General features: G+C 33.1%; 1 protein-coding gene across 1 annotated transcript; it reads left to right on the top strand.

Moving 5' to 3' along the window:
• The first annotated feature begins 1,332 nt into the window (after positions 1–1,332).
• On the top strand, positions 1,333–27,677 carry LOC132704963 (ATP-binding cassette subfamily G member 4-like). The gene is made up of 11 exons (XM_060675323.1): positions 1,333–1,700; positions 8,295–8,412; positions 11,717–11,912; positions 12,675–12,820; positions 13,321–13,559; positions 23,589–23,687; positions 23,745–23,893; positions 24,571–24,739; positions 24,886–24,986; positions 25,042–25,197; positions 27,023–27,677. Exons 1-11 carry the CDS (start codon positions 1,610–1,612, stop codon positions 27,371–27,373), a joined length of 1,815 nt encoding a protein of 604 aa, XP_060531306.1. The 5' UTR covers positions 1,333–1,609; the 3' UTR covers positions 27,374–27,677.
• The last annotated feature ends 45 nt before the right edge of the window (positions 27,678–27,722 follow it).

Here is a 27,722-nt window from a genome sequence, read left to right as displayed (position 1 = left end):
TGATGACTGATGATTAAAAAGTATAGTGACAATTGATCATAATCCTGATGATAAAACGATAAAAATGACGTTAATGAACCATTATGAGGATAATATTGTATTCTCCAGTAAATTTGGATCTAATACAATCATATGTTTAAGAAAAACAACAATATGAAATATTAACAAATTATATTATATATTAATTATATTATATTATATTAAATATATTATATTAAATATTAATAAATTAACATTGAATTTACTCCGCAAACATAATTTATTACATATAAAATTAAGATCTTTACTGTAAACATTTTTTTGCCCCTTGCGCCTTTCATTTTTCAGTAAATTGTTTATAAAAATTGTTGTAATCGAGATCGGCCAATTTTTTTTTTAACATTTTTATTTGAGGTTTTAATAATGCAATCAAACGCTTGTTATACAGATTCATTGACTGGCCCTGGGTTCCGAGATTTTACCATTTTTATGCCTTACGGCGCTCCACTATTAGTTTTTTTCCTAAAATTTTTCGATCTCACTTAATGTTAGTTACTACAGGATCGCCGTCTCAAAAATCAGGTGTCTACCGGTTGAAATGCGGATCATGTCCTAAAATTCATATCAATTAGATTTAAATATCTCTCCATTATTAAACTTAAGTTTTCACAACAACATTAATAAAGGTTTTATAGTCATTTTTCAATATATATACTAGCAGGTAATTTAAAAATATTACATTTGATAATTACACGGTGTTGTTATTGGGCAGAATACGCAATTATCTGTTTGAATATTGCTTTCTAGTTGTTGAACTTGAACTTGTTGTGGTTGTTTTTAGCTCCTTTTTCGCAATCGTATTTGCAAATTTTGTGATACTTTCTGTATTCTGTATTCTAGCCTCTGTATTAAAACCCTTTATAGGGGAAACTGATAGCATCCCCCAGTTCCGATATGTTAAAATCGGAGAATCTGGAATCAAACCTTCATTGAAAAGTCTGGAATACATTTTTTGAACGTACGTTGTGTTCTCCATTATCACCAAGGCTTTGGGAGGAAATCCCTCCACACCCTCTAAAACCAAAATTATTTATTATGGATAATTAAAACACTTCAAGTCTGCTCCTCTAATAATTATCAATTTGGAGGTGTTGTTTTGTTGCGAAATAAATATTATTATTATTATCCAAAACAAGAAAGTTTGGTAATTTAATGGAAAAACCGTAAACGTGGCAACGTCTGTCGACAATTTTTGATTCCTTGGCGGTCCCGGCCTACACCGTCTTGGGCTTTTCGTGGCAATCGAAGAGGCCGTGATAAGCGCGTCGACGGATAAAAGCCGAGACATATCTAGCAGAGACCGGCACGTGAGGAGGACCCTATCCGATCTGTTTTGACGCTTTCGTTTGAAAATAGGCGGTTTGCAATGAACCGGACGGGATCGCCGTGCAGTGCGCGCCTCTGAAATCGAAACAAAAAAAAAAGCGGTCGCATCGCAGTGCGCGTTGGATTCCAGACATTGAGCCTACTTGATGCGGGGCGCTTTCCGAGACGTTACGTTACGTTATTTAAACGGTGTTTGATGGTGTTCCTTAGCCTGCTAGATCCGTAGTCACCCGTGCTGTCAGCCATGGAGAAGAACGCCAAAAGCATTTACGAAAAATCGAACGCGATCGATATAGAATTCGAGGACCTCTCGTTTACCGTCAAACGGAAAAAAGGTGAGTCTTTCGATTTTTAACGATTCACCGAAACATGCCAAAAGTCGTTTTTTTTCAAAGCGTTTGATACTTCCGAACTTTAACTCACAAAAACGAAATTTTAAATATTACTAATGTTTGTTTTTTCAAATACACCCTAATTTCTATCAAAATAAAAATTGTTCTTACAATCGACATTAACTTGTCATAAGTTACTTAATGAATTGTCTATATGTTTCATTAATTATACTCATTTCATTCATTTCCTGCCGTTGCAGTAGGCTGTGTCTGTAAGAATTATTAATTCCGTTGTCAAGGCGATTGTTTGACAGTTGTTCGACGTCGAACGACTGTCAAATTCAGTGCTTCGCGTCTCATTAATTTGGTGTTTAAAATAGCCGAGCGTTGTTATTATAAAAAAGATTTTTTACGTTTTACATTTTCCAATGTACAGTCCATAGGAGAAACAAAAAAAAAGTTTCGCACAAACGTTTCTTAGACTCTCCAGAAGATTTAAATTATTATAATTTTGTTGATACAGGGTGTCCCGAAAGTGTCTCACCTGACATCACCCTCGTTACTTTCGAAAATGGATGAAATCAGAAATGGTCACCGTCCAAAAAAAATTTGTTGTTTGTCTGTCCGTTCTCCGTTCTCGTATTTTGGTTTTTCCTGAATAACTTTCGAACCGTTGGAGCTACAAAATTGAAATTTACCAATGAAATAGAAGCTAACAACACCTCCCATTGTCCTTTCTTACATTCAAAACATCACTGACCACATATCAAAAATTCTAAAAAAATATAACGTCAAAACCAGATGATCTCTCAACATCTTCGATCCGTCAAAGACAAAATTCCATTTGAGATGCTTTTATAAAAAATATGTAATTTAGTTTGAAAAACGGATTGTTTCGTTTTATTGGTGTTCACGGGTTAATTAACCCGTCAATTGCCAGTTTGCGGTTTCAAATAAAGTCCATTGGAACGCGTTCTGTGTTGGTTCCGAATTATTGAAAAACGTTGAAGTTTATATTTTTCATTGTCCAGTAAGTGAAAGTCGAAAAATGGACATCCCGTATACATTGCTGACTGTTCACACATATTCACACTATTTAATTTTATCTTCGACGAGTTGTTTTGTTGACATTTATATTAAATATAACAATTGTCATGTCATAATATATAATTTCGTGAAAATCTGAACTTTTAGTTCTTATTTATTGTGATAAATGGCTTTTCATCAAGTAAAAACCACCTCAGTTCAATAGTTCAATTATTTTTATTGTTCGGGAAATCAGTGTCGCCAAAACAGACATGTGAAATTCCGTACGTCCGCCACTGGTGTGTTTTTAAAAAATTATAATACACTAAATAATGCCTCTTGATACATAGTACGCCTGTGTCAAATTTCATTAAAATATCCAAACTGGTGTTACAGATATTAGAAAAAAGATAAATTTGAAAATTTTACCACTCTGTGTCTCAAAGGTTAAATCGTTTAGGACGAATGTTTATATGAAGTTTTCTTTTTGAAATGGATCCCTCAATTGGGTATCGATTTGGCCGTTCCAAAAATTATTCCCTACTTCGAGACGGCTCGTTATTACTAACCAAATCGAATAAGTTTCGATCGAACCGGTTACAAGAAAAAAACCAAAACATTCGGCACATTGTATTCCAAGAACCGTCGAAAATTGGAACAGAAACAAAGCGCTTCTATCAGCAGCGCTGATAGAAGCGCTGGTAAATAGTAATTTATTTAAACCGAACGAAATTTTAATAGTATTTTGTTTTTATTTAAATGCGTGTATTAATAAACCAACTGCGGGTTCCTTAGTTTTATTTTATTTTATTATTATTATTTACTAAATGCGGGACTCATATTTACTTATAAAATTTAAAACTTTTTGCGGGAAACCATTTAAATTAATATGGAGTCATCTGTGTAGATTAGTGACATATAAAGCAAAATAATTTTTATATAATTACGAAGAGTGCCATGACTGACTGCAACAACAATAATTATTTACAAATTAAAGTGGAATAAAAACACTAAAAATGACAAAACTGCTTAGAATGATCCCCATTGTATACTCTAGAGGAAACTGGCTGTGCTTCATAGAATCCTAATGTGCGCCTTATTTTCTTCTTTTAAGACATTGATTCCAGCATACCTTTTTAGCATTTAATAAGTTACCTTTTTGTGCAAATTTGTTTGCCAGCCTTGGAAATATCTGCTTTGACGGAGCTCAGCGCTCTGGACAAACCATTTTAACAATATTGACTTGGACAATAATTCAGCAATCAACGTTGTTTACTAATATGTCAAACATAAACGTATTTTCATTTGTCAGTCATGGCACTCTTTGAAACTATATAAAAATTTCCTATTTTTGCCGATTTGTCAAAAACTAGTCGACTAAAATATAAAGTGTGTTACATCATTGTAATCGGAATAAGATATGTGTTGTGTTGTCGAAACAATTGTCATGTCATAATATATAATTTCGTGAAAATCTGAACTTTAGTTCTTATTTATTTTGATAAATGGATTTTCATCAAGTAAAAGCCACCTCAGTTCAATTTTATGAATAAGATATTCTATTTAACACATATAGTATACAGCGCGTGCCATTAAAAAAATATTATGTATGCTTGTATGTCAGAAAATTGGTAGTGCTTTATACGTCACTTGGAAAAAAACTTGGCTGCTAACCCTACATTTTGTCGTTGTCGTTTGGCTTGATATCTCGAAAAAGGAAAAAGTTACAGTCCTATTTGTTTTCCAATAAAGGAAATACTTTTTTAAGGCTGCCAACGCTACTGGAAATAATCTCAGTTGAATTTAAGATATCGGTTACCCTCATCCATGGAGGTTCTTGTTGCAAGTTGCAAAAAAACGATTGCTTCGGAGAAAAAATACAAAAACAAAAAAATATATAAAAATTTTTCGAGTTGTTTCGAAGTCGTAGCTTAACATTTCTGCCTTCCGTAAACTGGCCGACGACGACTAGGTAATATATCAATTATTATAATCACCTCCGCCGCCGTTGCCGAACAGCGAAATCAGATTTAACGAATCGTATTTCGAAAAACGACGATGGTCCAATGAAAAAGCCACTCCGCGGACCTGACGACCGTGATTCTGCAAATTTCACGGCTGCGGTATACATTATTTAAATGTACGCGCACGGGAACGAAAAAATCGCGTATTTTTCGGTGCCAGTGGGAATTAAAAATATCGCTGCGCGTGGCGTGAACTTTGACACATTTCGGTAACTTGTTTGTTTTGTTTTGACTCGTTTATCGGCCACCACTCTAAACAAACATTTAATTCAGCTTGGCTTCAGCTTCCAATCAGAAAACCGTGGTTCGAACAATACGATTGTGCTTTTGGTGGACTTTCTGTCCTCTGCTTTCCCGTTTTTAAGACGTTGCCGCTTTGCACACCCTCCCCAGCGGCATGGATGTGTGGACATTTTAACTTATTGCTATAGAAAAATCGACTAAATCGTCTTACGAGACCCCCATTGCTACAGAAATAATCTTTTTTTTAAATTTTGATCTCTTTGTCTGTTCTCTGTTCTCACTTGTCTGTTCTCTGTTGACCTTTCATAAAAACGCGAGGCCGAACGGCTTAAGCCTGTGCGCCGAGATTTTTCTCCGTTTAAACGCCCCACGAGACATATCAGCCTGTCTGACAGTGGCGTCCGTCTTTTCTTTTTTTTCAAAATTTAAAAACCGCATACTCGGGGTATAAAAAAAAAATCGTTTCTCGAAAACGGTTTATACGACGAAAAAAATTCTTGATCCAAAAGACGCGCGAGATCCGGACCAAAAACATTTATTTTGGATGATTTTTTGAAAATGTACAGGATGCGTCGGTAATTTGCAAAAAACTGAAAATTGGGCTACCTTTTTCAGTGACCAGTTGTCAGTTTCATAGGACTGTATAGAACTAAAACGTTTGAATTTCACATCTAAACTGTAGAAACTGGGAAGTATTTTTTTTCAAATTTTGGATTTTTTACTATATACAGAGTTTTTAAATTATGGGTCAAATTCTAAAGTCGTTTTCCAAAGTAAATTAATAGTCGTTAATCAACATTCGTAAAAAATATGGTCCAAATTTTGTGTATTTACGGTTTTCGTCTATCACATACTCTGCTCGAGATATTCGAAAAAATCCATATGAAATTCGCTATTTCCGGCATTCAATCTAGATTCGATGACGTCATTCGGAAAAGAATTATTTTTCCGGAAAATTCATGGGAGACATAGGGCCATAACCTCTATTTCGAACATTGCTTCAATTATATACAGGGTGTGTCGTTTATGGAAAAAAAACTATTGGCCATAAATGAAAAACTGTTAAAGATGAGATAATTTGGTTTGAACAATGTAGTAAAGTGTGTAGAGAGGAAGTTTAATTAATTGGGTTTACCGAGATTCCATCATCTGGATCGAACAAGGCGACGGTTTATCCAGTGGACTTTCTTTTCTTTCGAAAAATCAACGAAATTGATTTTTTTTTAAATTGGAATTTTTTTTTAATTCAAAATCGAGTTTGCAAATTTATCTTCAAAATTTGCAATAACGCCAACTGTCATCGTTTCAACGCGTTTCTAATGGCCTTTTCAAAACTTTGTTTTTTTTGCGAAGTTCAAAACGTCCCCTAAATTTCAAAACGCTTGACTGAACCGTTCGAACGTTGCATAGCGTTCCAACTTTCTTCCTCCACCCGGTATAGTAACGCTGAACGAACGCCGAAATGAAATACGCAGATAAAAATGAAAAAAAAAAACGCTCAATACACGTGGTATTTTTTCCGAAAACCGACTTGGCAATTATTAATAATATCGGGCCATTAAAGTTAATACGGGGCATAAATTTTCTGGCCAATTTTATAATCGCCACGTCAAAGTGAAGCTCATGAATATTTTTTTTGTTTTGGTAAATATTGCGCACAACACTGTTTCCTCGATGTCCTAGTGCGTGTATTCGGCTTAATCTGCTTTGCAAATTCGAACGATCGGCGGCGGCTCCTATGACCCCCATTGATTTCTAATCGTAGAGGTTAGGTTTTAAAAAATTCCACAATTGGATAATGTTCCCGGCAAATAAAGAACCATTGTATTATGAACCCGAACAGTACCGAACAAAGACTCGCCATCGGTAATAACGTAATAACGTGCACACTCGCTTAATATCTTATTTATTAAACTTAACAAACATCAATCGCTATACACGGGATGGAATAACGCTTGGTGCCGTCCGTGCCAGAGAATCGGGCTTCTTCTTTTCGCAATGTCGGGGGCGAACCACAGAATGCAAAAAAAAAATTGTTTAGCTCTACGTAGCTTGAACTGAAAATGCTGTTACGTGTGAAAATGTGCGTTTTGAGTATGTTCACGTAAAGTTCAAGCGTATTATACTTGAAATTATTTTAAAAACAATATGAATTGGTTAACAACCAACTAGATCTGTTTCACCTATGTTCCTACGGAATCGCAACTAACCAATATAATCGTAAAGTTTGTCTATGATCATTTTTTCAGTTTTTGTTTGTGTCGATGGTAAAGTTGATTAGCAAAGTGGCGACCCTTCATGCAAGTAAATTGGAAATATGGTTGGTGTAGAGGCAAAACCGTTTAGGGCCGACGGGATGTTGCCCTAAGCTATTTCGCCAGGCCTTTATTAAATATATGTTTTCTTTGCCGAAAAACACAGAGTGTAACCCCTAGAAGACAACTAGATTGTTCTTATATAAGTAACAGTAGTAGACTTTATAATACATGCACTTTCTGCATGTCGTGCTAAGCATTTCTAGCACATTCTAAAAAACTGCGAAATATAAATAACGCACATTCTATTTCTAAAACGTTATTTATTAAAAATTGAAAATGCAATGTTTGCGCGCCAACTCACGGGCGGCCGTCGAAGCATCCGTTGCATGTTCTTAGTTTCACGGTGTTGCGCCAGATGGGGGTATAGATTGACACTCCAGATGAGGCGGTTAAAAAAAATACGGATTAGGCACGTACTTTAAACAAAAAACTCCATGATAACATTGAAATAATAAGCCGATGATTACGATAAATAAAATTATTCGTAAGCAATCTCTTGTATGTTTGACAATTTATGTTGGTTGTCAATGAAAAAAAAATGAAGGGTCTTTCTCGCTTTTGGCTCGGGCTCGGTCGAGTGAAGTCGGACGAGTTCGGCTTGGCTGGCTCGAGACAACGCGTCACCATAGATCAGATAGAGATTATCTTTGTCTGATGCGTTCGGTTTTTTGTTTAATGGTGAGGCTGTTTCGATTTGATACTAAGTACTTTTGTTTCGATACCGAGTAAATATCGAAAGATTGATTCGATGCTATAAATACTTGGTATCGAATCAAAATGCAGAAATTACTATGTATTAAGGAATTAAGGAAATTGGTAGATCTTGCGGTGAAATGTTTCGTGTTTCCCAAAGGTCTCCCAACAGCTATCAGTGAGCAGTGAGACAGTTTTTTAAAGAACTTGACACAAAGAAGCATTGACCGAGTTTTAAACAGTTAAAAGTTAGAAACTTGGCGGTCTTATACAGTTTTGTCGAATTTTTTCAGATGCCAAGAAGATCATCAAAGGCGTTTCGGGAAAATTTAAATCTGGCGAACTCACCGCCATTATGGGCCCCTCGGGGGCGGGCAAGACCTCTCTGCTCAACATACTCACCGGATATCAGTAAGGATTTACAACTGTTACCTTTGTTTTCTTGATAGTTTAGACCATGTTTGCTTGCATGTTGAAATTTAATATTTCTTTATCGAAAAATTTTACAAACAATAAAAAGAATGATCAATTGCAAGTACAAGAGCCTTAGACGGTTTTGATATAAATCTAAAAACATCTAACTACTCTCTCCTCAAGGGTAAACTGTGAACAAATACTCTGTTTAAAATCATTTTATTTAAAGGAAAATTAAAAAATAAATAAATATCATAAGGTACTTTTTTATTCATTTATTTGATCTTTGAGACACAAACAGGTTAAACCCACAACAGTGTTCCGCAAAGGAAGTTAAGCAAAGCTTGGTTAACAATACCAAAAATGCGAAAGATAAAAAAATAAATAAAAATAATGTTTTAAATTTTAATGCTTTAATTCTTGTTTGTTTTCTAGTAAACTTTTACTTTTTATTGAAATTGTTATTTTTTTAGTTGTCCTTGAAAACACTTATATGTATTTTTCTTTTCTAATACACTTTTTTTTGATTGAAAACTATTATCTATTTTTCATTAAAAAATACTTTTTTTTTGTTTTCTAGTATTTTTTTTATTGAAGGCTATTTTTTTTTTGTTTTCTAATAAATTTTCTTTATTGAGAATTATTAATTTTTAAAGTATTTTAGTATTTTTGATAGGAAACTATTTTGTTTGTTGAATTTTTTTTTCTAATAAACTTTTTTTTATTGAACACTGTTATTTTTTTAGTTTTCTAGTGGTTTTATCCTTGAAAACTATTATATATATTTTTTTGTTTTCTAGCATTTTCTTTTATTGAAAACTGTTATTTATTTTTCAGTAATTTTTTTTATTAAAAACCATTCTATTTTATTTCTTTTCTAGTGAACTTTTTTGTAGATAATTACTTATTTTTTTGTTTTCTACTTTGTTTATTGAGAATTATTAATTTTTAAAGTGTTTTGGTATTTTTTATAGGAAACTATTTTGTTTGTTGAATTTTTTGTTTTCTAGTAAACTTTTTTTCGAGAGAACTATTAATATTCTTGTTCGTTTTCCAGTAAACTTTTTTTATTGAAAACTGTAATCTATTTTGCATTGAAAAATATTATATATTTTTTTGTTTTCCGGTAATTTTTTTTATTTCAAACCATTGTATTTTGTTTGTTTTCTAGCAAACTTTCTTTATTGAAAGTTATTAATTTTTAAACTGTTTTAGTAAAGTTTTTTTATAGGAAACTATTTTGCTTGTTGTATTTTTTGTTTTGTAGTAAACTTTTTTTACAGAGAACTATTAATGTTCTTGTTTTTTTTTCCAGTTAACTTTTTTTTATTGAAAACTATAATTTATTTTTCTTCGAAAAATATATATTTTTTGGTTTCTAGTAATTTTTTTTATTGAACACATTTTTTTTGTTTTTCCATTTCTTTTTTATTTAGAATCATTATATTTTGCCTGTTTTCTGGTAAACTTTGTTTATCAAAAATCATTAATTTTTAAACTGTTTTACTAAAGTTTTTTTATATTATTTGTTTTCTAGTAAACTTTTTTAATTATTAATCTTCTTGTTTGTTTTTTAGTAAAAAAATTTTGTATGGAAACATTTTTTTTTTCTTTTCTTAAAGTCTTCGTATTCAAAAACCGAAAAGTTCCATCGAATTTCGCACAAAAACGACTAATTTGCGGCGTTTTTTTTTCTTTAAACTTTGCACAAACCCAAGTTCCAAGTTTAATATGGCATAATCGACATATTCGTTTACGATGAGGCCATAATTAAATTCGCCAGTGATTAACGGCCCATTAAATCTATTTAAATAATCGCCGGAACGATTTTCCTACCGCCCAATTACGCTCTAATCATTTTCAAACTTAAGTGGTTTCGACCAATAAAAATTTTAACGACCAACCAAAAATTCAAGGTTCGCAGTCGATTCCGGCTTATCGGAGTCTTCAGATTTTTTAATAAAATGCCGTATATGGCTATAAATAACTTTTATAAATTTTTTATTTTTTTTTTAAGTCTCTACGCTGCGAAACACGATAAGTGTCCGAAATTTGAAGCATAGTTATTTGCCGAAAATGAAAATTCGTGCAAAATTTCGTTAATTTAAACTGTACTGTGGATCGCATCGGCGGCTTCAATTTTTGTATGTGCGGTTTTCGTCTATCACACGCGCTGCTCGAGATATTTGAAAAAATCCATGCGAGAATGTATTTTTTCGATGACCATTCACTGTACAGGGTGCGCAAAAAATTTAGAACACCTTAAAAATTTCCGTTTCGATGGGTAAAATATTATCCGTAAATGAAAAATTATAAAAGCTGGAATGATTTAGTTTAAACCGTATCGTGGAACAAAGCGTGCCTACATTAGATAGCTTAATTAGGAGTCTTGAAAAAGATGAAACCGGTGTTAAATGTGGCAGAACTACCTTATGGAAGTGTATTCAACACATGGGTTTTAGATTTAAAAAAATTGGCAAAAGGCTAGTTTTAATGGAATCTTTTAGAATTCGGAAAAGGCGACTGGAATATCTAGAAAAAATTAGGATTTACAGAGAACAACAAAGGCGAATTATTTACTTGGATGAAACCTGGTTCGACACTTATGATACCCCGGAAAAGGGCTGGGTTGACTCAACTGATAAGTATTAAACAAATGTGCCATCAAAAAGAGGTAAAAGAATAACTATTTTGCATGCTGGCTCTAAAGACGGTTGGATTCCAAATGGACTTTGTCTGCGAAAAATTTTAAAAATTCTTCTCTGGATTACAACGAAGACACCACCGCTGACTTATTTGAAAGTTGGTTGAAAAATAAACTGGTTCCAAACATTCCTTATAATAGCGTCATTGTAATGGACAATGCAAGTTATCACAGTAGACAGTTGATTAAAACCCCTTCCTCACGTGACACAAAAGCAACAATCCAAAACTACATGTATAATAACGACATTGATTTTCACGAAGATTACACCAAAAAGCAATTAATTGAGGTTCCACAAAGCTTGAACCTACAAAAGGAAAACGTCTGTGATAATTATGCAAAAAATCTAGTGCACACAATTTTAAGGCTTCCACCTTACCACTGTACATATAATCTGCCATTCGTCGTAACAATGTTTTTCCCCGTGTTAACTCCAATGAATTTTTCAAGGTCTAGACTCGACATTGGATCGGGAAGATTTTGCAGAATAAAAGGCTATTTATTAATTATCGACCAGATTTTTTATATAACGTCTGTTGGTAGCTTTTTGCATGACATTTGTGCGTAAATTCAGTTACTCTGAAAGCGGTATTCCAGGGTATCGGGAGTGGAAGGTACAATCGGGTGCGTCAGCGGCGGCAAAAGAAAAACCGGATGTGCACAGTACAAGAAACACTCGTGTTACATTCTGCAGGACGACCATCTTCCCGACTATTTGACGGTCGCCGAGTCGATGCGACTGGCGACCCGATTGAAAATCTCGCGCGTTTCGAAGCAAGTCGAAGAATTTTTGGTAAGTCCGTGCGTACTTGAACGATCCTGGTTCGCAAATTATGTCTTAGAAAAAATTGGCAAAATACCCACCTACTTGGTTAATTTTGAAAAATAGAAAAAAAAAACAATCGCAAGCTGTCAAAATAACAGCAACATCTTTTTTTTTAATTAAATGCCCTATATATTACTAGCTTAAATCGTATATCTTTTTTTCCTGATTTCAAAAACATACAGATATTTCAGTTTAAAGATAACTATCATTCGATTTGTGGACAATGGCCATATTGTTTAAAAATGGTCAAGTCTGCCTTGATAGCAACCATGTTGTCTACATTTGCCATCGATTTAACGTTGTTTTGGTTGTTTTGACAACTAATCAAAACTAAAGAGAAAGAAAAACGCCAAATAATAAAATTGTATATGTTCACGCACACAAAAATCGCAAATCACAAACTGAAGGGCTATTTCCATTATTCTCAATTTCTGAGAAGTTTTAGAAGCCTTCCTACATATAGGAGAACCAAATAGTCCCTAAACAACACCTTAGAAAATTTAACTACTATGTCTCAGTATATTTCTGATATCTTCATTTTTCGAAAGCGTTTGATAGGTTAGATCACAAAGTGTCAGTCATATAACTGTTCAGAGGAATATCTCAGTCACCAGCATAGTTTGGAGCAAATCTCCAGTCTCTACAGTCAGCTCATTACAGCCAATTTGTAATGCTAGTTGGGCTTCATGCCTGTTAATTACTTAATTCGTGTTGTTTTTTTTTTTTAAGATCAACGACATTCTAACCACAATCGGATTGTACACGTCCAAGAACACGCCCTGCGGAAATCTGTCTGGCGGTCAAAAAAAGCGTCTTTCAATCGCGCTGGAACTCGTCGACGATCCCCTCATCATGTTTCTAGACGAACCGACCACGTGAGGCTGTTTTTATTAGTATACCCGTACAAAAAAAAAACAAAAATTAGCACCACACATTTGGTCCTTCGAGCCGGATCAGGACCCCAGCGTGCGTGCTTAAAAAAGTTCCAAGAAACTTTTAAAACCCCGTTGCTTAATAACAACTTATATAGATATGGTCTGTTCATAGATATAAGAAAGTGACCAATTGCTTTTGAATGGGCTTATCCAAGGGTGGTCATTAACATACAATGCAACAAGATTATTACCTACAGTTTCGCAATTTAAATTCAGGTAAAATTGTGGTCCGTAATAGACCTACCTGTGTTTAATATTCTTTGGTTTCTTCGTCTCTTTTTCAAGTCTGTCTTTTTATGATCTTTCCATAAGTTCGTCTCTTTTCCCCTTGTCGAGTATGATACTACTACTCTGAAAGCTCACAAAGGTGGTTAGTTTCTGGAATAGAAAGAAGAAACAGAGGGTGCAGCAAACAGTTTTACTTTTTTTTTTCTTGTCAGCGGGCTGGACAGCAGTTCCGCGAACCAGTGCGTGTCCATGTTGAACGATCTGGCCAAGAAAGGCAGAACGATCGTATGCACCATACACCAGCCCAGCACGCCTCTGTACGTGACCTTCAGCCACGTGTACGTTATGGCCGATGGTAGATGCGCCTTTCAGGGATCGCCGACCAACACGGTACCTTATCTGGCCTCGGTCGGTTTCGTTTGTCCCCAGTACCATAACCCTGCCGATTTTTGTAAGTAAAAAAAATTGGAAAAAAGGCCTCGGTAGTCAGCTCAGTGTTTTTCGCATTAAATGATCCAAAGTATTATTAATAAAAATAAATAAAAACTAAAAGTTCAGATTTTCACGAAATTATATATATATAAATTATAAATCTAATTGATCGTTAAGCAATACATTTGAATATCTCATTTTGATATTTTACATAAAGTCACCTCTCCTTTATTGAACTTAAATTCTTAAAACAACATTAATTAGGGTTTTATGGTCATTTTTCAGTTTATATAGTAGGAGGTAGTTTGTAAATATTACTTTTGATAAAGACGCAGTGTTTTCGAAACAATTGTCATGTCAAAATATATAATTTCGTGAAAATCTGAACTTTTAGTTCTTATTTATTTCGATAACTGGATTTTCATCAAGTAAAAGCCACCTCAGTTCAATATTATTAATAATGTGCTCCCAATATTAAAACAACCTTAGGAACTGTGGCGTCAGTGTAACATTTACTAGATGTCAGTTGTCATTTTTCGAAGGGAAAATATTTTCCGACATTGTCATTCCATGGAATTCTTGCATTTTTACAGTACAAATTTTATCCGTAACAATTTTCACTCACGGAACACCCAGTGTATTAATATTGATATACTTGTGAAACGACGCATTTCGGGATGATGGACGTTCGTCTTCATTGCTTAAACTGATTTATCTAAGGCATTTCAATCTTGTTTGAAATTCTCTTCGCGTAATAAAAAAAAAAGAGAAAGAAAAGTCCTACGGCGTTGCCATCATCAGTTTCAATTTTTCAATTTTCTTTTCATATGCAATATAATAGTTTATGCGCTAAACTTCGTCCTTAAGCTTTTGGCATTTGTTTTGAAACATTCTGTACAGCAACAAATGAAATCGCCAGTATTATTCCAGAAAAAAATGCCGGAACGTCGATCACACAACAATTTCATTTTCCCTAAATTAATTTAATTGGTATAATTTAATAATCATTAATTTGTTTAATTTAATGTTCAATATAGTTTAATTAATATGACTAATTTAATTCGTTCAATTTAATTAATATTATACGACAATCAAGTTAATTTAATTTATTTAATATCGCATCAATTTGATTTTTCATAAACCCCCATAATTTCCTTAATTTAATTTTCTTTTTTTAGTTTTTTTTTTCAAGGAAACTATGTACAGATATTTTGGATTCCTTCTGCGTCAGGTGTTGATGAACTGAAGTCGCGGGCGTTTCGTCAGTCTTTCTGTTGGCTTCTTCAGGGCTTAAATTGAAGAAGAAACTGAAACGGTTTCATTAAAGCTCTGAAGAAGCTAAACTGAAGGATGATTGGCCAAACGTCTGCGGGCTCGATTCATCAACAACCGACTCAGGAAAAATGCAGAAGATTTTTACATAGCATTTAATTTATTTAATTAATTTATCATTCCATTTAATTCAATTGCAATAATTTTAATTATATAATTTGATATAATTTAGCAATCAATTTTATTAATTTAAAATAATTTTAGTTAACTTAATTCAATAATAAATTGAATCAATGTGATTTAATAATCGAATTTAATTATGTTAATGTATGTATTTTAATATCACAACAATTTCTGTTTTATAAATCGCCGTGCTTTCCTTAATTTAATTTTAATTTTTTAATTTAATTAATGCAAAAATTAAAAATCATTTTAATTGATTTAATTCAATTATTACTTGAATTCATGTAATATTAAAAGCAATCAATTTAATTTAATTATTTTAATATCACAAAAATTAACCATTAATCAATTAATGCAAATATTTTAATAGTTAACTCAGACAATTGAATTGATTACACGTTAATTGAATACACGTAATTTAATAATCTTATGTGATTTAATCAGTTTAATTTAATTAATTTAATCACAATAATTAACCAATAATCAATTAATGTAATTGTTTTAATAACTAATTCAAACAATTAAATCGATTTGAGGAATTTAAAAATCATTTTAATTGATTTAATGTAATTATTAATTGAATTGATGTAAACATTTTAATAGTTAACTCGGGCAATTAAATTGATTTTAAATATTATTTTAATTGATGTAAATTAATCATTAATCGAATACACGTAATTTAATACTTTTATGTAAAGTAATCAATTTAATTTATTCAATTTAATATCACATAATTTGATTTTTCATAATCCCCTGTGATAAGGTAATAATTAATTTGATCAATCAATGATTAATTTCGTAATTTATTCAATTCATGTAATATAATAATCGATTTATTTGACTTAAGCCTGGATGGTGTTAATTGGTTACTTGGTTAGTTACGCAGCGGCGAACACTGACGTCACGAATCGCTATTCTCGTTAATAACGATAGTTTTCGTCGTGGAAAACGAATTTGATTTTTTAAAAAACTTTATTCAAGCGAGATGACAAAAAAGCTAGCGACGTGGTTCGCACCGTGGTTTTATACAGACAAATTGCTGACGCTTTGAGAAACAAGTAATATAATATGTATGGGAACCTTTACTCAGCAGTTTACAGTATTAAAGCGTTTATAACTCCTCCGCCCTTAGATAAAAGCACGGGTACAACAAGTGCTTTTAAATAACAATATTTTCTTTTTGTTTATTAATTTTAGATTTAAATGGAAAATATTTATATAATAAATAAATCAAGATTAATATAAGTATTACGTATAACAAAATTGTCCAAACACTAGTTCTCGTAGAATATATACGTGATGACATCTTTCCAAGGTTTTCTTTTGCTTCATCCATTTGGATTTGCAGCTCCTTTATTTCCTTTAGGTTAATCGTGTCCAATGTGAGTTCTGGTGGATCGAAGATTATTTTCTGTTTATGTAGTAGTGAGAGATTCACTTCCGGTAGACGAGTGTCATCAAATCTCAATCGATTAGGGGTATAGGTTCTTAGTTCAGTTTTTCCAATTTGTACTTTGCAAATTGGGGAGGATTCGATAAGGTGGGATCCAAATAATGGAACAGTATTAATGTCGTCATTACATTGTACTGTTGCTATTATCTTCTTAGGTGTCACAATAATCCATTTTCCATTTTGGATTTTAAAAATTTTTATTTCTTGAAGTTGGATTTTAATTGGTTTACAGTTTGTTATATTAGTCTTGTGAGTTATTATTTCCACTGAACAAGGCGGGTGTTCCTTCATATAGGTAATATGTATATTTTTACACATGAACTCATTTTTTAATAGTTTTACGCATTCAGAGTCCATAAATGAGTACATATTTCCACTCAATGCAAGATATGGTTTGACCGGTATATTAACGTAATATTGCAGTTCTTGTTCACTATTAACTGGTAGCGGATACAACTGGTAATATTGATAAATTTCTGATTCTAGTAGCGGTAGTTCCAAAATAAATGTTATTATTAGTCCTCTAGAGTAGCTTTTTATTTCTATAATTTTTTCAAAATTTAATATATTTTCGATAGATAACTCGAACGGCAGTTGATTTTCTTTTAATTCTTTTTTTATGTTTTTAATTTCTTCGAATAGATCAGACGGATCAATTATCGAATTATGTAAAGTGTTTAATTTGGCAAAACTAATTGCGGTTTCAATTTTCTCAAAAATATTATATATTAAATTATACATAAAGGTAATTTGATTCATTACTACATGTATTTGGAAATACTCATAGTCATTCGTTTGTTCAATGGTTATCTTTTTAATTACTTGATCAATTTGTAATATTTTAGATTTAAGGATAAGTTGGTTATGAGAAATATTTGATATCGAATTTTTAAATGAGTTGATTGTTTTTTCTAACAGTTTTATTTGATTAATTGAATTGATTCTTAAATTATTTTGGTTTTCTTGCAGTTGTTTGATTTCTACATCGTATTTTTCCGCATCAGATTGGTCTAAGTTTCCAGTAATACATTTAATAATAGAACCGATTGGGTTTAATAAGCCTCTTTTACTTCTTATAGATAATGGATTGAGTTGACTAATTTGATTTTCAATGCGTTTTTCTAATGTTACAAGAGGGATGACTGAATTAGAATATTCGTGAAAATAATTAGTATTATTTTTAATCTGACTAATTAATATTTTTACTTGATTATAGATTACATAGAATTCAGCAACAGCTGGGTTTAAATCAAAAATTTGTATAAAGGAAAAATGGTTGGAGGTTATTTTTGCGGTACCTAGTTTATAAGGAAGGATTCCTGGATACTTGTTCAGGTTGTGGATTTTTACTTCGTTTGCTCCGATGTTTGTGAGCCATCTGGAACAATGTTCATTATTTTAGTCTCGTTAACGTGAGTTATTTCTTTTTTATTTGTTTTTGGGTTTTCTATTTCAATTTTATTGTTATCTAAAATTTTTGTTAATATGAATGGTCCAGAAAATTTTTTGTTTAATTTACTTTTTCGACTTTCGGTGCGCTTATACACTGTTGCGCCAATTTTTAGTTCTACTGGAGTTTTGTTTTTGTTAATTTTATCGATCGTTTTTTGTTTTTTTAAAAGGGAATCATTATGTACCTTTTCGTAAAGAAGCTTAGTATTTGTTTGATGGTTATTTACGTATTCACAATATATTTGAGAAGGAATTAGGTTCATAGGGTCACGTGTATCAGTGTGTCCTAGTGTTAATTCAAAAGGCGTAAAATTAGTATTTGAGTGTATAGTACTGTTATATGCAATGATCGCATAGGGCATAAGTGAAATAATATCGGAATTTTTATCTATTTCTTTCAATAGGCGTAAGTGTTCGATGAGGGTTGAGTGAAAACGTTCGATAGGTGAATTGGATTCGTGGTGACTCGGCGTTGTGAAATGGATTTTAATTTTATGTATTTTTAATAAAGAGTCTAGGACGTCATTTTTAAATTCTGTTCCGTTGTCAGAAACAATTTGTTTTGGTATTCCATAGAATGAAAAGAAATGTACTAATTGTTGACATGCTGAAATCGCAGTTCCAAAATAGGGCAATGCCTGTCCAAACTTAGAGAATTTGTCAATTATAGTTAAGAATTTTTGTCCGCCGGCAATAAAGGTATCGACGTGTATAATTTCAAATGGTTTAGAGGGTGTTTCAGTTAACATTAAAGGTTGATCTGGTGGTTTTCGTTGATATTTTGCTCGCTGGCAAATTTCACATTCGTTAATATATTTTGTAACATCTGACTTTAAGGATTTCCAGTAATAATTATTTTTTAAGAATTTACAAGTTTCTTCTATGCCTCTGTGATTAGTTTTACCTTCATGTTTATATTTAATTAATATATTTCGTTCTTCCGGTTCAACATTATTTATTAATTTTGTGCATTCGATTAGTTTATAATTTTGAAAATGTTGGGCGATTACTTTTTGTACAATTGGTCTTAGTTGTTGAGATAAAAAGTGAATATACGTCTTTTTGTTATTTAAATGTTCTTTGAAGAATTTTGTTAAACTAATTTCTTCTTCTGGAATTGTTGCATGTAATATATTATGACCGTCGAAGTTTTTAAAGTTACATTTAACATAAGTAGAATACGGAGATTTCTGAAGTATTATCTGATTTGGTTTGTTGTTAATAATTTCATTTAATATAGGTATTCCTTGTAAAGATTCGTCAGTATTTGTACTATGAATTGTATTTTCAAAAGCCGGTCTTAAAAGTTTGTTTTCGAGAATGATTATTTTTGGGCTCTTAGGACGTTTATTTTCTATTTCTTCGAGTGTTTTCGAAATTTCATTTGAGTCTAATTTATTCGGATCAAAATCGTTGTCTAGAAATTTGTTAATATCAAGATCAATATCTCCAGGATTATTGTAAATAGAGTCGGTTTCTAAAGCATTTAATTTTATTCGTGACAAGGCGTCCGCATTTGTGTTTTGTTTACCATTTTTATAAAGAATTTCATAATCAAATTCTTCTAGTTTAAGTCTCCATCTCATAAGTTTTGAATTTGGTTCTTTTAGGTTAAATAACCAGACTAATGGTCTGTGGTCTGTAAAAATTTGGAATTTTCTACCGAAAAGATACGGTCTAAAATATTTACAGGCCCATACTATGGCAAGTAATTCTTTTTCCGTTGTAGAGTAGTTTTGCTCGGTGTCATTAAGTGTGCGAGACGCGTATGCGACTGGGTTATCGTTTGGTGGTGTGCCTTGTGATAATACGGCACCTAACGCGTAATTTGATGCGTCTGTAGTTAACACGAATTGTTTTGAAAAATCTGGATATTTTAATATTGGGGCATTTATTAGTAATTGTTTTAAATGGTTGAAAGCTGTAATAAATTCGGGGCTGTGTTCTACTTTAGATTTTTTCTTTAGACATAAGGTCATTGGTTTTGTGATTTTAGCAAAATCTTTAATGAATCTTCTGTAGTATCCTGCCAATCCTAGAAATGACTTAATTTCTTTTTGTGTTTGGGGGAGAGGAAAATTTTTTACTACTTTTATCTTGTCAGGATTTGGACTAACGCCTTCTTTAGTGATTTTATGACCTAAATACGCTACTTCTTTATGTAGAAATTCTGATTTATCTAATTGAATTTTAAAGTTTGCCTCCCTTAGTCTCTGAAAAATTTTTCTTAATCGATCAATGTGTTCCTGTAGGGATGTGGAAAAAATTATAATATCATCTAAATATACTAAACAGATTTCGTTTTGGAAGCCTCTTAGCACATTATTCATAACACGTTGGAACGTCGAGGGTGAGTTTTTCAATCCGAAAGGCATGCGTTTAAATTCGAAAAGTCCAGTACCAGTAGAAAAGGCTGTCTTTGGGATGTCATCGGGATGCATTTCTATCTGATGAAAACCGTTAGCTAGATCCAGAGTTGAAAAATACTGAGCTTTACCGAGTTTATCAAGAATATCTGAGATATTAGGCAAGGGAAATTTATCATCAATTGTTTTTTCATTAAGTTTCCGGTAATCTATGACAACGCGCCATTTACGTTTATTTGATGCATCTAATTTTTTTGGTACGATCCATATAGGACTACTCCAAGGGGAATGTGAGGGTTGGATTATATTATTTTTTAGCATTTCGTCTATTTGTCTATTTACTTCGGCTTTATGTATTTCAGGATAACGGTAATTTTTTGTGTAAACGGGGGTTTCGTCAGTTAGATTAATTTTGTGTTTAATTTGATTCGTGAAAGATAATGGCACTTTATCACAATAAAATATGTCTCGATATTCGTAACATAACTTCCTAATTACTTTATATTCTTCTTTATTACAGTGATTCAGTCTTAAATTTTTTAGATTTTCTTTTTGCAGATTGTCGAAATTACTTATTGAATGTTCGATTAAATTTTCATTGTTATCTTCTATTTTTGTTATAAAATTAGTTTCACATTCATTTATTAATTCTATTTCTAGAGGTTTAATAAATTGTATACTAACAGGATTTTCAGATGTGTTAGTAATGGTTGTTAACGCGAATGAATCGACAATTTTTACTAAAGCTTCGGGCATTTCAGCATTTACAAATTTTTCATATTTTAAGATTCCTATACCATTTTGTTCTGTCACGGGTATTTTAACTTTATGTGTTGTTCTTGGTTGAATAATAATTTCATCGAATGTAAATTTGGATTCGTCAAAATTTTTATTTATTTTTGGATCCGCTGGGGTGTTTTTAATATTATGTTGGTAATACAGTGGAATTATTACATTCGGTGTTTCCAGTGTAGACTCGCTAATATTTATTTTTGATTTTATTTGTTTCAAAAGATCTACTCCTATAAGTCCATCAAATTTTGGGGAAAAGTTAAAAAGATAGAATTTATGTTGTTGATCAGGACAATTAAAAGAAGGAAATAATGGTATTGTCATTACTTCATTATGAACGGATGTTGCATGAGCTGACATTACTGAAAAATTTTCAATATTTATAAAGTCTGGGTAATATTTGTAAGCTAACTGTGGATTTATAAAACTTTTCGCGCTACCTGTATCTAATAGAAATTGAGCATCAAGTTCAGGAAAATAAACTATTGGTAAATCAGAATGATTATAATTATTAACATATATTGAAGTGTAGTTTTGGGGAAAATTTTGCGTTAAGTTTGGTTGCTTGTATTCGGAGTTTCCTGAAAATTTCCGTCCTGTTCATTATAACAGTAGTTATTTTCGTCTAATTGATATATTTGATCGGAAAATTCTTGTGTATCATAATTTGTGTCGTAGGTGTATTGTTCTTCAAGGATGGGATATTCGTGATAATAAAAATCATAAGGATTTTCACTTTCAAAATTTGATATTTCGTTGTTTGAATTAGCTTGGGGGGTTGTGGATTGATTGTCAATCTCTTTTGCTAGATAGTAATTTTTATTTGGTTGAATTTGATTTATACGGGTATTGCCTGATGAAGTATCCATAGGTTCCGGTTTGTCAAATTTTGGGGTTGGATTTTGGTTATATTGATTAAACATCGGTCTTGTAATTGAATGCATAGGTCTTTGCATAAATGGGTAAGGTCTTGGATTAAATTGATGTCTTTGGATCATCGGGTTAATTCTTTGAATATTCGGGAAGTTTTGTCTTTGATTATTTTGGAAATTTGGTCTTGGAATATTCTGAAAATAAGGTCTTGTTTGGAAATTATTTTGAAATCTCGGGAGGTTAAAATTATTAAAACTTGGTCGAATTGTTGGCGGTTGAAATGGGCTAGTAAAATTTTGTGAAGCTAATGGGTAATTAATTGGGTATTGACCTAATAGAGTTTTTGGCTTATTTTGCATTGCAACAGGTGTAGTTTTGGTTGAAATATCAACACGATTTTTATAAGCGATAAAATTTTCTTCTTCTAACGAGAACGACATGGCTTCTTCGAGAGATTTTGGATTTCTTAAACGTACAACTAACTGCATATGGTAATTAAGACCGTTTATAAATGTTTTTAAAATTAGATCTTCAAATTGGATAATTTTTAGAGTTTTTATATTGATATCTTCGCATGTAGAGTTAATTTTTGAAAATAAAATACTGCGGGCATCTTGCAAGCGTAAACCAAAATTATGCGCACTTTCGCTACTATTGGGTTTCATTGAAATTATATCCTGTAAAAGACAATCAACTGATCTTTGATCGGAGAACGTTGCCAGAAGGGCTGTTTTAATTTTTAACCAACTATCGAGTTCAGAACGAGAAGCTATTAAATCAGCTGCTCTACCAATTAATTTACTAATTATTGTATCTATTAAACAAACATTTATTGATGCATTTGGGTTATTTACATTTTGATGATTAGTTAGAAAATTTTCGCAGATTCTAATAAAACGATTTATTTGTTTAGGATTGCCGTCGAAATGAGGGATGTTATCCGCTTGGTACCTAACTAATTGAAGATTCACCGTATCCGGCATTGTGTTTAAATTAATGTCAGAATCGGAATCGGAATCAGATGATGTATTAAAATTATCGACAGAAGCTACTCTAGGTTTTAACTCTAACGTTTCAAAACGAGAAATTAATCTTTCCAGTTTGAATCAGAAAAATATTTACAAAAGAAAAACTTACATTAACAGTGAGAGAACGACGATTTTCATTCCTGGTTGTTTCGTTTCTTAATCTAGTTTTCCAATAGGATGAGCGATGCTTGTCTCTTCCCTGGGCTACGTATGAAATTCGGACGATTTTTGTTCCTTATTTCGCACCAATAGGGTTGTGGACGATGCTTGTTCCTTCCCCTGGCCAATTGAGCACTTTGCACCCACTTGAACAGTTTTTTGTGTTGTTCGGATTTCGCGAATAAACTCTTGAGAGAGACCAAACAGTGTCGATTTTGGAATGCTTGTTTCACGGAAATCCTACCGACTGCGCCAGTTTTCGTCGTGGAAAACGAATTTGATTTTTTAAAAAACTTTATTCAAGCGAGATGACAAAAAAGCTAGCGACGTGGTTCGCACCGTGGTTTTATACAGACAAATTGCTGACGCTTTGAGAAACAAGTAATATAATATGTATGGGAACCTTTACTCAGCAGTTTACAGTATTAAAGCGTTTATAACTCGATCTTGGAAAAATGTTATTTTTGTAGTACTGGAGGTGACGTCTGGCGAGCACGGGGATTCGATAGAACTGCTGTCAAAAGCCGCGTCGGATCCCAAGTGGAGATCGAATATTCTATCGGAAGAAAGTAACGCGTTTTTTATCTAGAAAATAATGATAAATTCTGGACGATTTTTTTTTGCAGTCCAGCTGACCGAAAAGGAAATGGAGGTCATCGCCACCCCCACGGGCGTCGTTTACTACGAAGACGATGTATCGTACCAGAGCCCATCCGAACTGACCAGGTTCTTCATATTGCTCAGGAAACAGATGGTGTATTTGAATCGGGATTGGGTACGTCTATCAGCTTCTATTAATGATAAGTAAAAGTAAATAGCAATATTAGGTAAAAAATTATATTCGACTGTCTGAAATGGCCGTCAGCTCGGCGTAATTGTGAAAATTAGAAAACTTTCTAACCTCAACCACCGTTGAAGCTGCGATAAATTCAAATCCTTTTTGTTTAAATATATCTCTAAAAGGCCAAGAGATATTTTGATACACTCCGTGTCGTTTCAACTAGGTGGGGTTTTCTGACATAATTTGGAAAAAAAGTTATTTTTCACAAGTCAGTGAAAACCGCGTGTTCATATCTTTCTCCCAACCTTGCTTCTTCTTCTTCAAATGCGATTTGATAAAGACACGATGTTATCGAAACAATTGCCATGTGAAAATATGTAATTTCGCGAAAATCTGAACTTTTAGTTCTTATTTATTTAGCCAGTATACCTTTCATCCCGCTTCCGAATTATAAAGTTTACTATGTTTTTATTGGCCTCCTGTGAGGATCTACCTCCAACGAGTTATTGAACTTACTAAGAAACGTGCGCCTAGTTTAATACACTACAAACCAGCAACTAGTAGAGTTCAATTATAAAGTTTAGAATGTGACAGTTTTTAATCGGGCTGCACTTTTTGAACGGCGACGGACGGAGCGGCAAATATCTGAATGTTTTAATTGTTATTTTCAGACCGTGTCGAAGCTAAAGATCCTTCTCCACTTTCTTGTAGGGATATTCTTGGGACTGAATTTTCAAAAGTGCGGTTACGACGCGTCAAAAGTCATAACGAACGTGTCTTTTTTTATGTGCAGCGTGGTCTACGTCAGCTATACGGCGCTGATGCCCTCAGTTCTCAGATGTAAGTTTGAAAACGTATTTAGCTATTTAGCCAGCCTGTTCTCTATCCGCGCTGTCAGAGGGCGCTCTTACCGATAATAAATTTTTTATTTTCGAAGTAAATCAAAGTCCGGAGTTTACTATATTGTTCTGCCACGCCCCTTTCAGACCCTTCCGAGTTGTCCCTAATCAAAAAAGAGCATTTCAATCGTTGGTACAAGCTCAAAACTTATTACATCGCCCATATGGTCACCGATATTCCGATGCAGGTGAGTCTCGGGCCATTTGTAAAATGGCGGGTGTTCTAAATTTTCCCGATTTTAGATTTTGTTCGCGCTGATATACCAATCGATGTCCTACGTCATCAGCTCACAGCCTCTGGAAATTTCTAGGTTTCTCATGGTGTTTGTGATGCTCTCGATGGTCGGGGTTATTTCGTCGGCCATGGGGCTGATGTTTGGGACGCTCGTGAATCCGATCGTAAGTGAACGTTAACACTGTTGCAAAAATTGTGGATTATAAACCATAAATTTAGATTCAAGAGAAAAAAAAGCGAATCAATTTGTTCTCAAAAACAAATACCACAAACATAACGACAAAAATTGATGAATAAGTAATAGAAATTCAAACGATTATGGAGACATTTTCGTTGTTATATTAAAAAAACTAAAATGTTTCGGTGCGGATGTTGCCAACCTTAACGTCGTTCATTTCTAAAGCTTCCGCCACTAAGTAGTTGACACAACGTTAGTAGTGAGTTTGGTATTGACGTTACAGCTGATCCTAATCGTTTAGAATAAATGACGCCATCTTTTGACATAAATCTTCGTACAACTTTACTTTCGAACCTAATACCTACTTAATGGGCTTAATATTTTAAACAAATTCGATTTTACAGAGCTAATTATGAACCTAAAATCGTAAAATATGATGGACTGGCTCTTTTGCCTCTTCTCTATTGAAGGTAGGTGTATTATTATATTATATTAATTACTAGTAATTTATAAAATGTTTCAAAATTTTTCACCAAGTTCGAAATTGTGATTTGTTTCTCAAAAAATTTTTCCGGTTTCTTCTGACTTATGACAGAAATTCGGACTGGTTTTTTACAAATTCTGAATTATTTCTCCGACTTAGATCTGAAACTTGATGAAAATCCATTTAACAAAATAAATAAGAGCTAAAAGTTCAGATTTTCACGAAATTATATATTTTCACATGACAATTGTTTCAACAACACCGTGTCCTTATCAAATATGTTGTCGAAACAATTTTCTTTTATTTTAATAAATTCTTGTTTCTCAGAAATTGTTACTCGTTTCTCAAAAATCCGCAAAGGTTTCTCAGAAATTCTGACTTGTTTCTCAACAATTCCGTCAGGCTTCTCAGGAATTCTGACTTATGCCAGAAATTCTATATTGTTTTTTAGAAATGCTGAATTATTTCTCAGAAATTCGGACTTGTTTCTCAAAAATTCTGACGTGTTTCTCAAGAATTCTGACATGCATCTGACGTATTACTGAAATTCTGATTTAAGTAACAAAGTCTGACTTTATTCTCAGAAATTCTGATTTGTTTTTCAGAAATTCTGACTTATTTCTCAAAAATTCTGACTTATTTCTCAAAAATTTTGCCTATTTTCTGCTTCTGGGAAGAGAATTAGTATCTTACTGATACTGTCACTGTGATTACTAAATGACTGAACTTGTCTTATTCAACTGTATTACAGGATAGCTTACGATTCTTATTTTGACAGAGCGTCGCAACAATAGTAAATCTGCCACCCTTTCTGTGCTCGATTTTAGGACCTCTCTTCTTTTCAATATACATCTCCCAAGTTTATTCTGTTTTGAAATATTTATTCAATTCTGTATTCAATATATCTTCAATAAGTCAGAGACCAAATTATTTGGAACACATACTTTATCAATAATTATCTAAACTTAACAAAACTGAAAATCTGGAGGTATGGATGGATACTAATCTACGATTCACAAAAACATGTCAATTGACTCAATTGATACTTTGATGGATTACTTAAGAATCTCCAAATCGTGGAATAACGGGTTCCAACCTTAAATTATCTCTGTGTGAGTCATTAATCATGTCCAAAAACATTTGTTTAAAAATCTTATGCAGCTAAACGGTACTAATACAGGCAAAAAAAACGGTAAAATCTTCCGTTGACACTTACTGAGCTCCAAATACAGATTACCATACAAACTGTAGAGAACTTCTTTTTTACTTGTACCCATTCGGCAAAAACCCGAAACTCGACGCCGTCTTTGCACCGTTGTCCTTGCAGAATGGCACTTTCTTCGCCGCCGTCACCACCGCCCTCATGTTCAGCTTCGCCGGATTCCTGTGTCTGATCCCGCACATGTCCAAGGCCATGTATTTCCTCACCAATTTCTCTTACATGAGCTACTGCATGGATGGACTGATGCAGGCGGCCTACGGCCATAACAGGTCCGCCCTCATTTGTCCCGAAGAGGAAGAAATTTGCTTGTACACCGTGCCGTCCGATATACTAAACGAAATTGGAATGGACAAACTGCCGTTTTGGGCCAACGTCGGTTACATGGTCTTGAACGCCGCCCTCTTCAGGTTTTTGGCGTATTGCAGCCTGAGGCGAAAGATCAAAAGCAGTTGTTAGAAACGAAGAAAAAAACAAGCCTCGTTATTAAGTTCGAGGCGAGGCGTTAAACGTTTGAGAGCGATCCGATGTTGCCGGTCAGTATTTTGTCGGATACTTACCAACAAACGAAACAAATAGAATCCGCTGGATCGCTGTCAAACGTCAAACGCCTTTCGGATAACTCTCTAGGTACTTATTAAAATCGTATTGTGATATTTAAGGATAATTAATTGTGTTATATTTATTTCGCCCCTTGGGAAACATTTTCGCCGATTATCTGTAAAATATTCGGAGCGTAAGTTTTCAAGTAAAATAAAGTAGAGTGGTTAAGAAACGTTGGTCTTAATTTCCTCCAAGAAGACTCGAG

The sequence above is a fragment of the Cylas formicarius genome, unplaced genomic scaffold (genome assembly GCF_029955315.1).
Source record: "Cylas formicarius isolate icCylForm1 unplaced genomic scaffold, icCylForm1.1 PGA_scaffold_7__23_contigs__length_41026272, whole genome shotgun sequence".
Taxonomy (NCBI): Eukaryota; Metazoa; Arthropoda; class Insecta; order Coleoptera; family Brentidae; genus Cylas; species Cylas formicarius.
Note: the sequence above shows the minus strand (reverse complement) of the source record. Positions and strands in the feature narration are given on the sequence as shown.

Coding starts and splice junctions, on each gene's coding strand:
- LOC132704963 (XM_060675323.1), top strand. CDS start 1,610: ATGGAGAAGAACGCCAAAAGCATTTACGAAAAATCGAACGCGATCGAT. Junction 1,701..8,294: donor TACCGTCAAACGGAAAAAAG/GTGAGTCTTTCG, acceptor GAATTTTTTCAG/ATGCCAAGAAGATCATCAAA. Junction 23,894..24,570: donor TGTATTTGAATCGGGATTGG/GTACGTCTATCA, acceptor TGTTATTTTCAG/ACCGTGTCGAAGCTAAAGAT.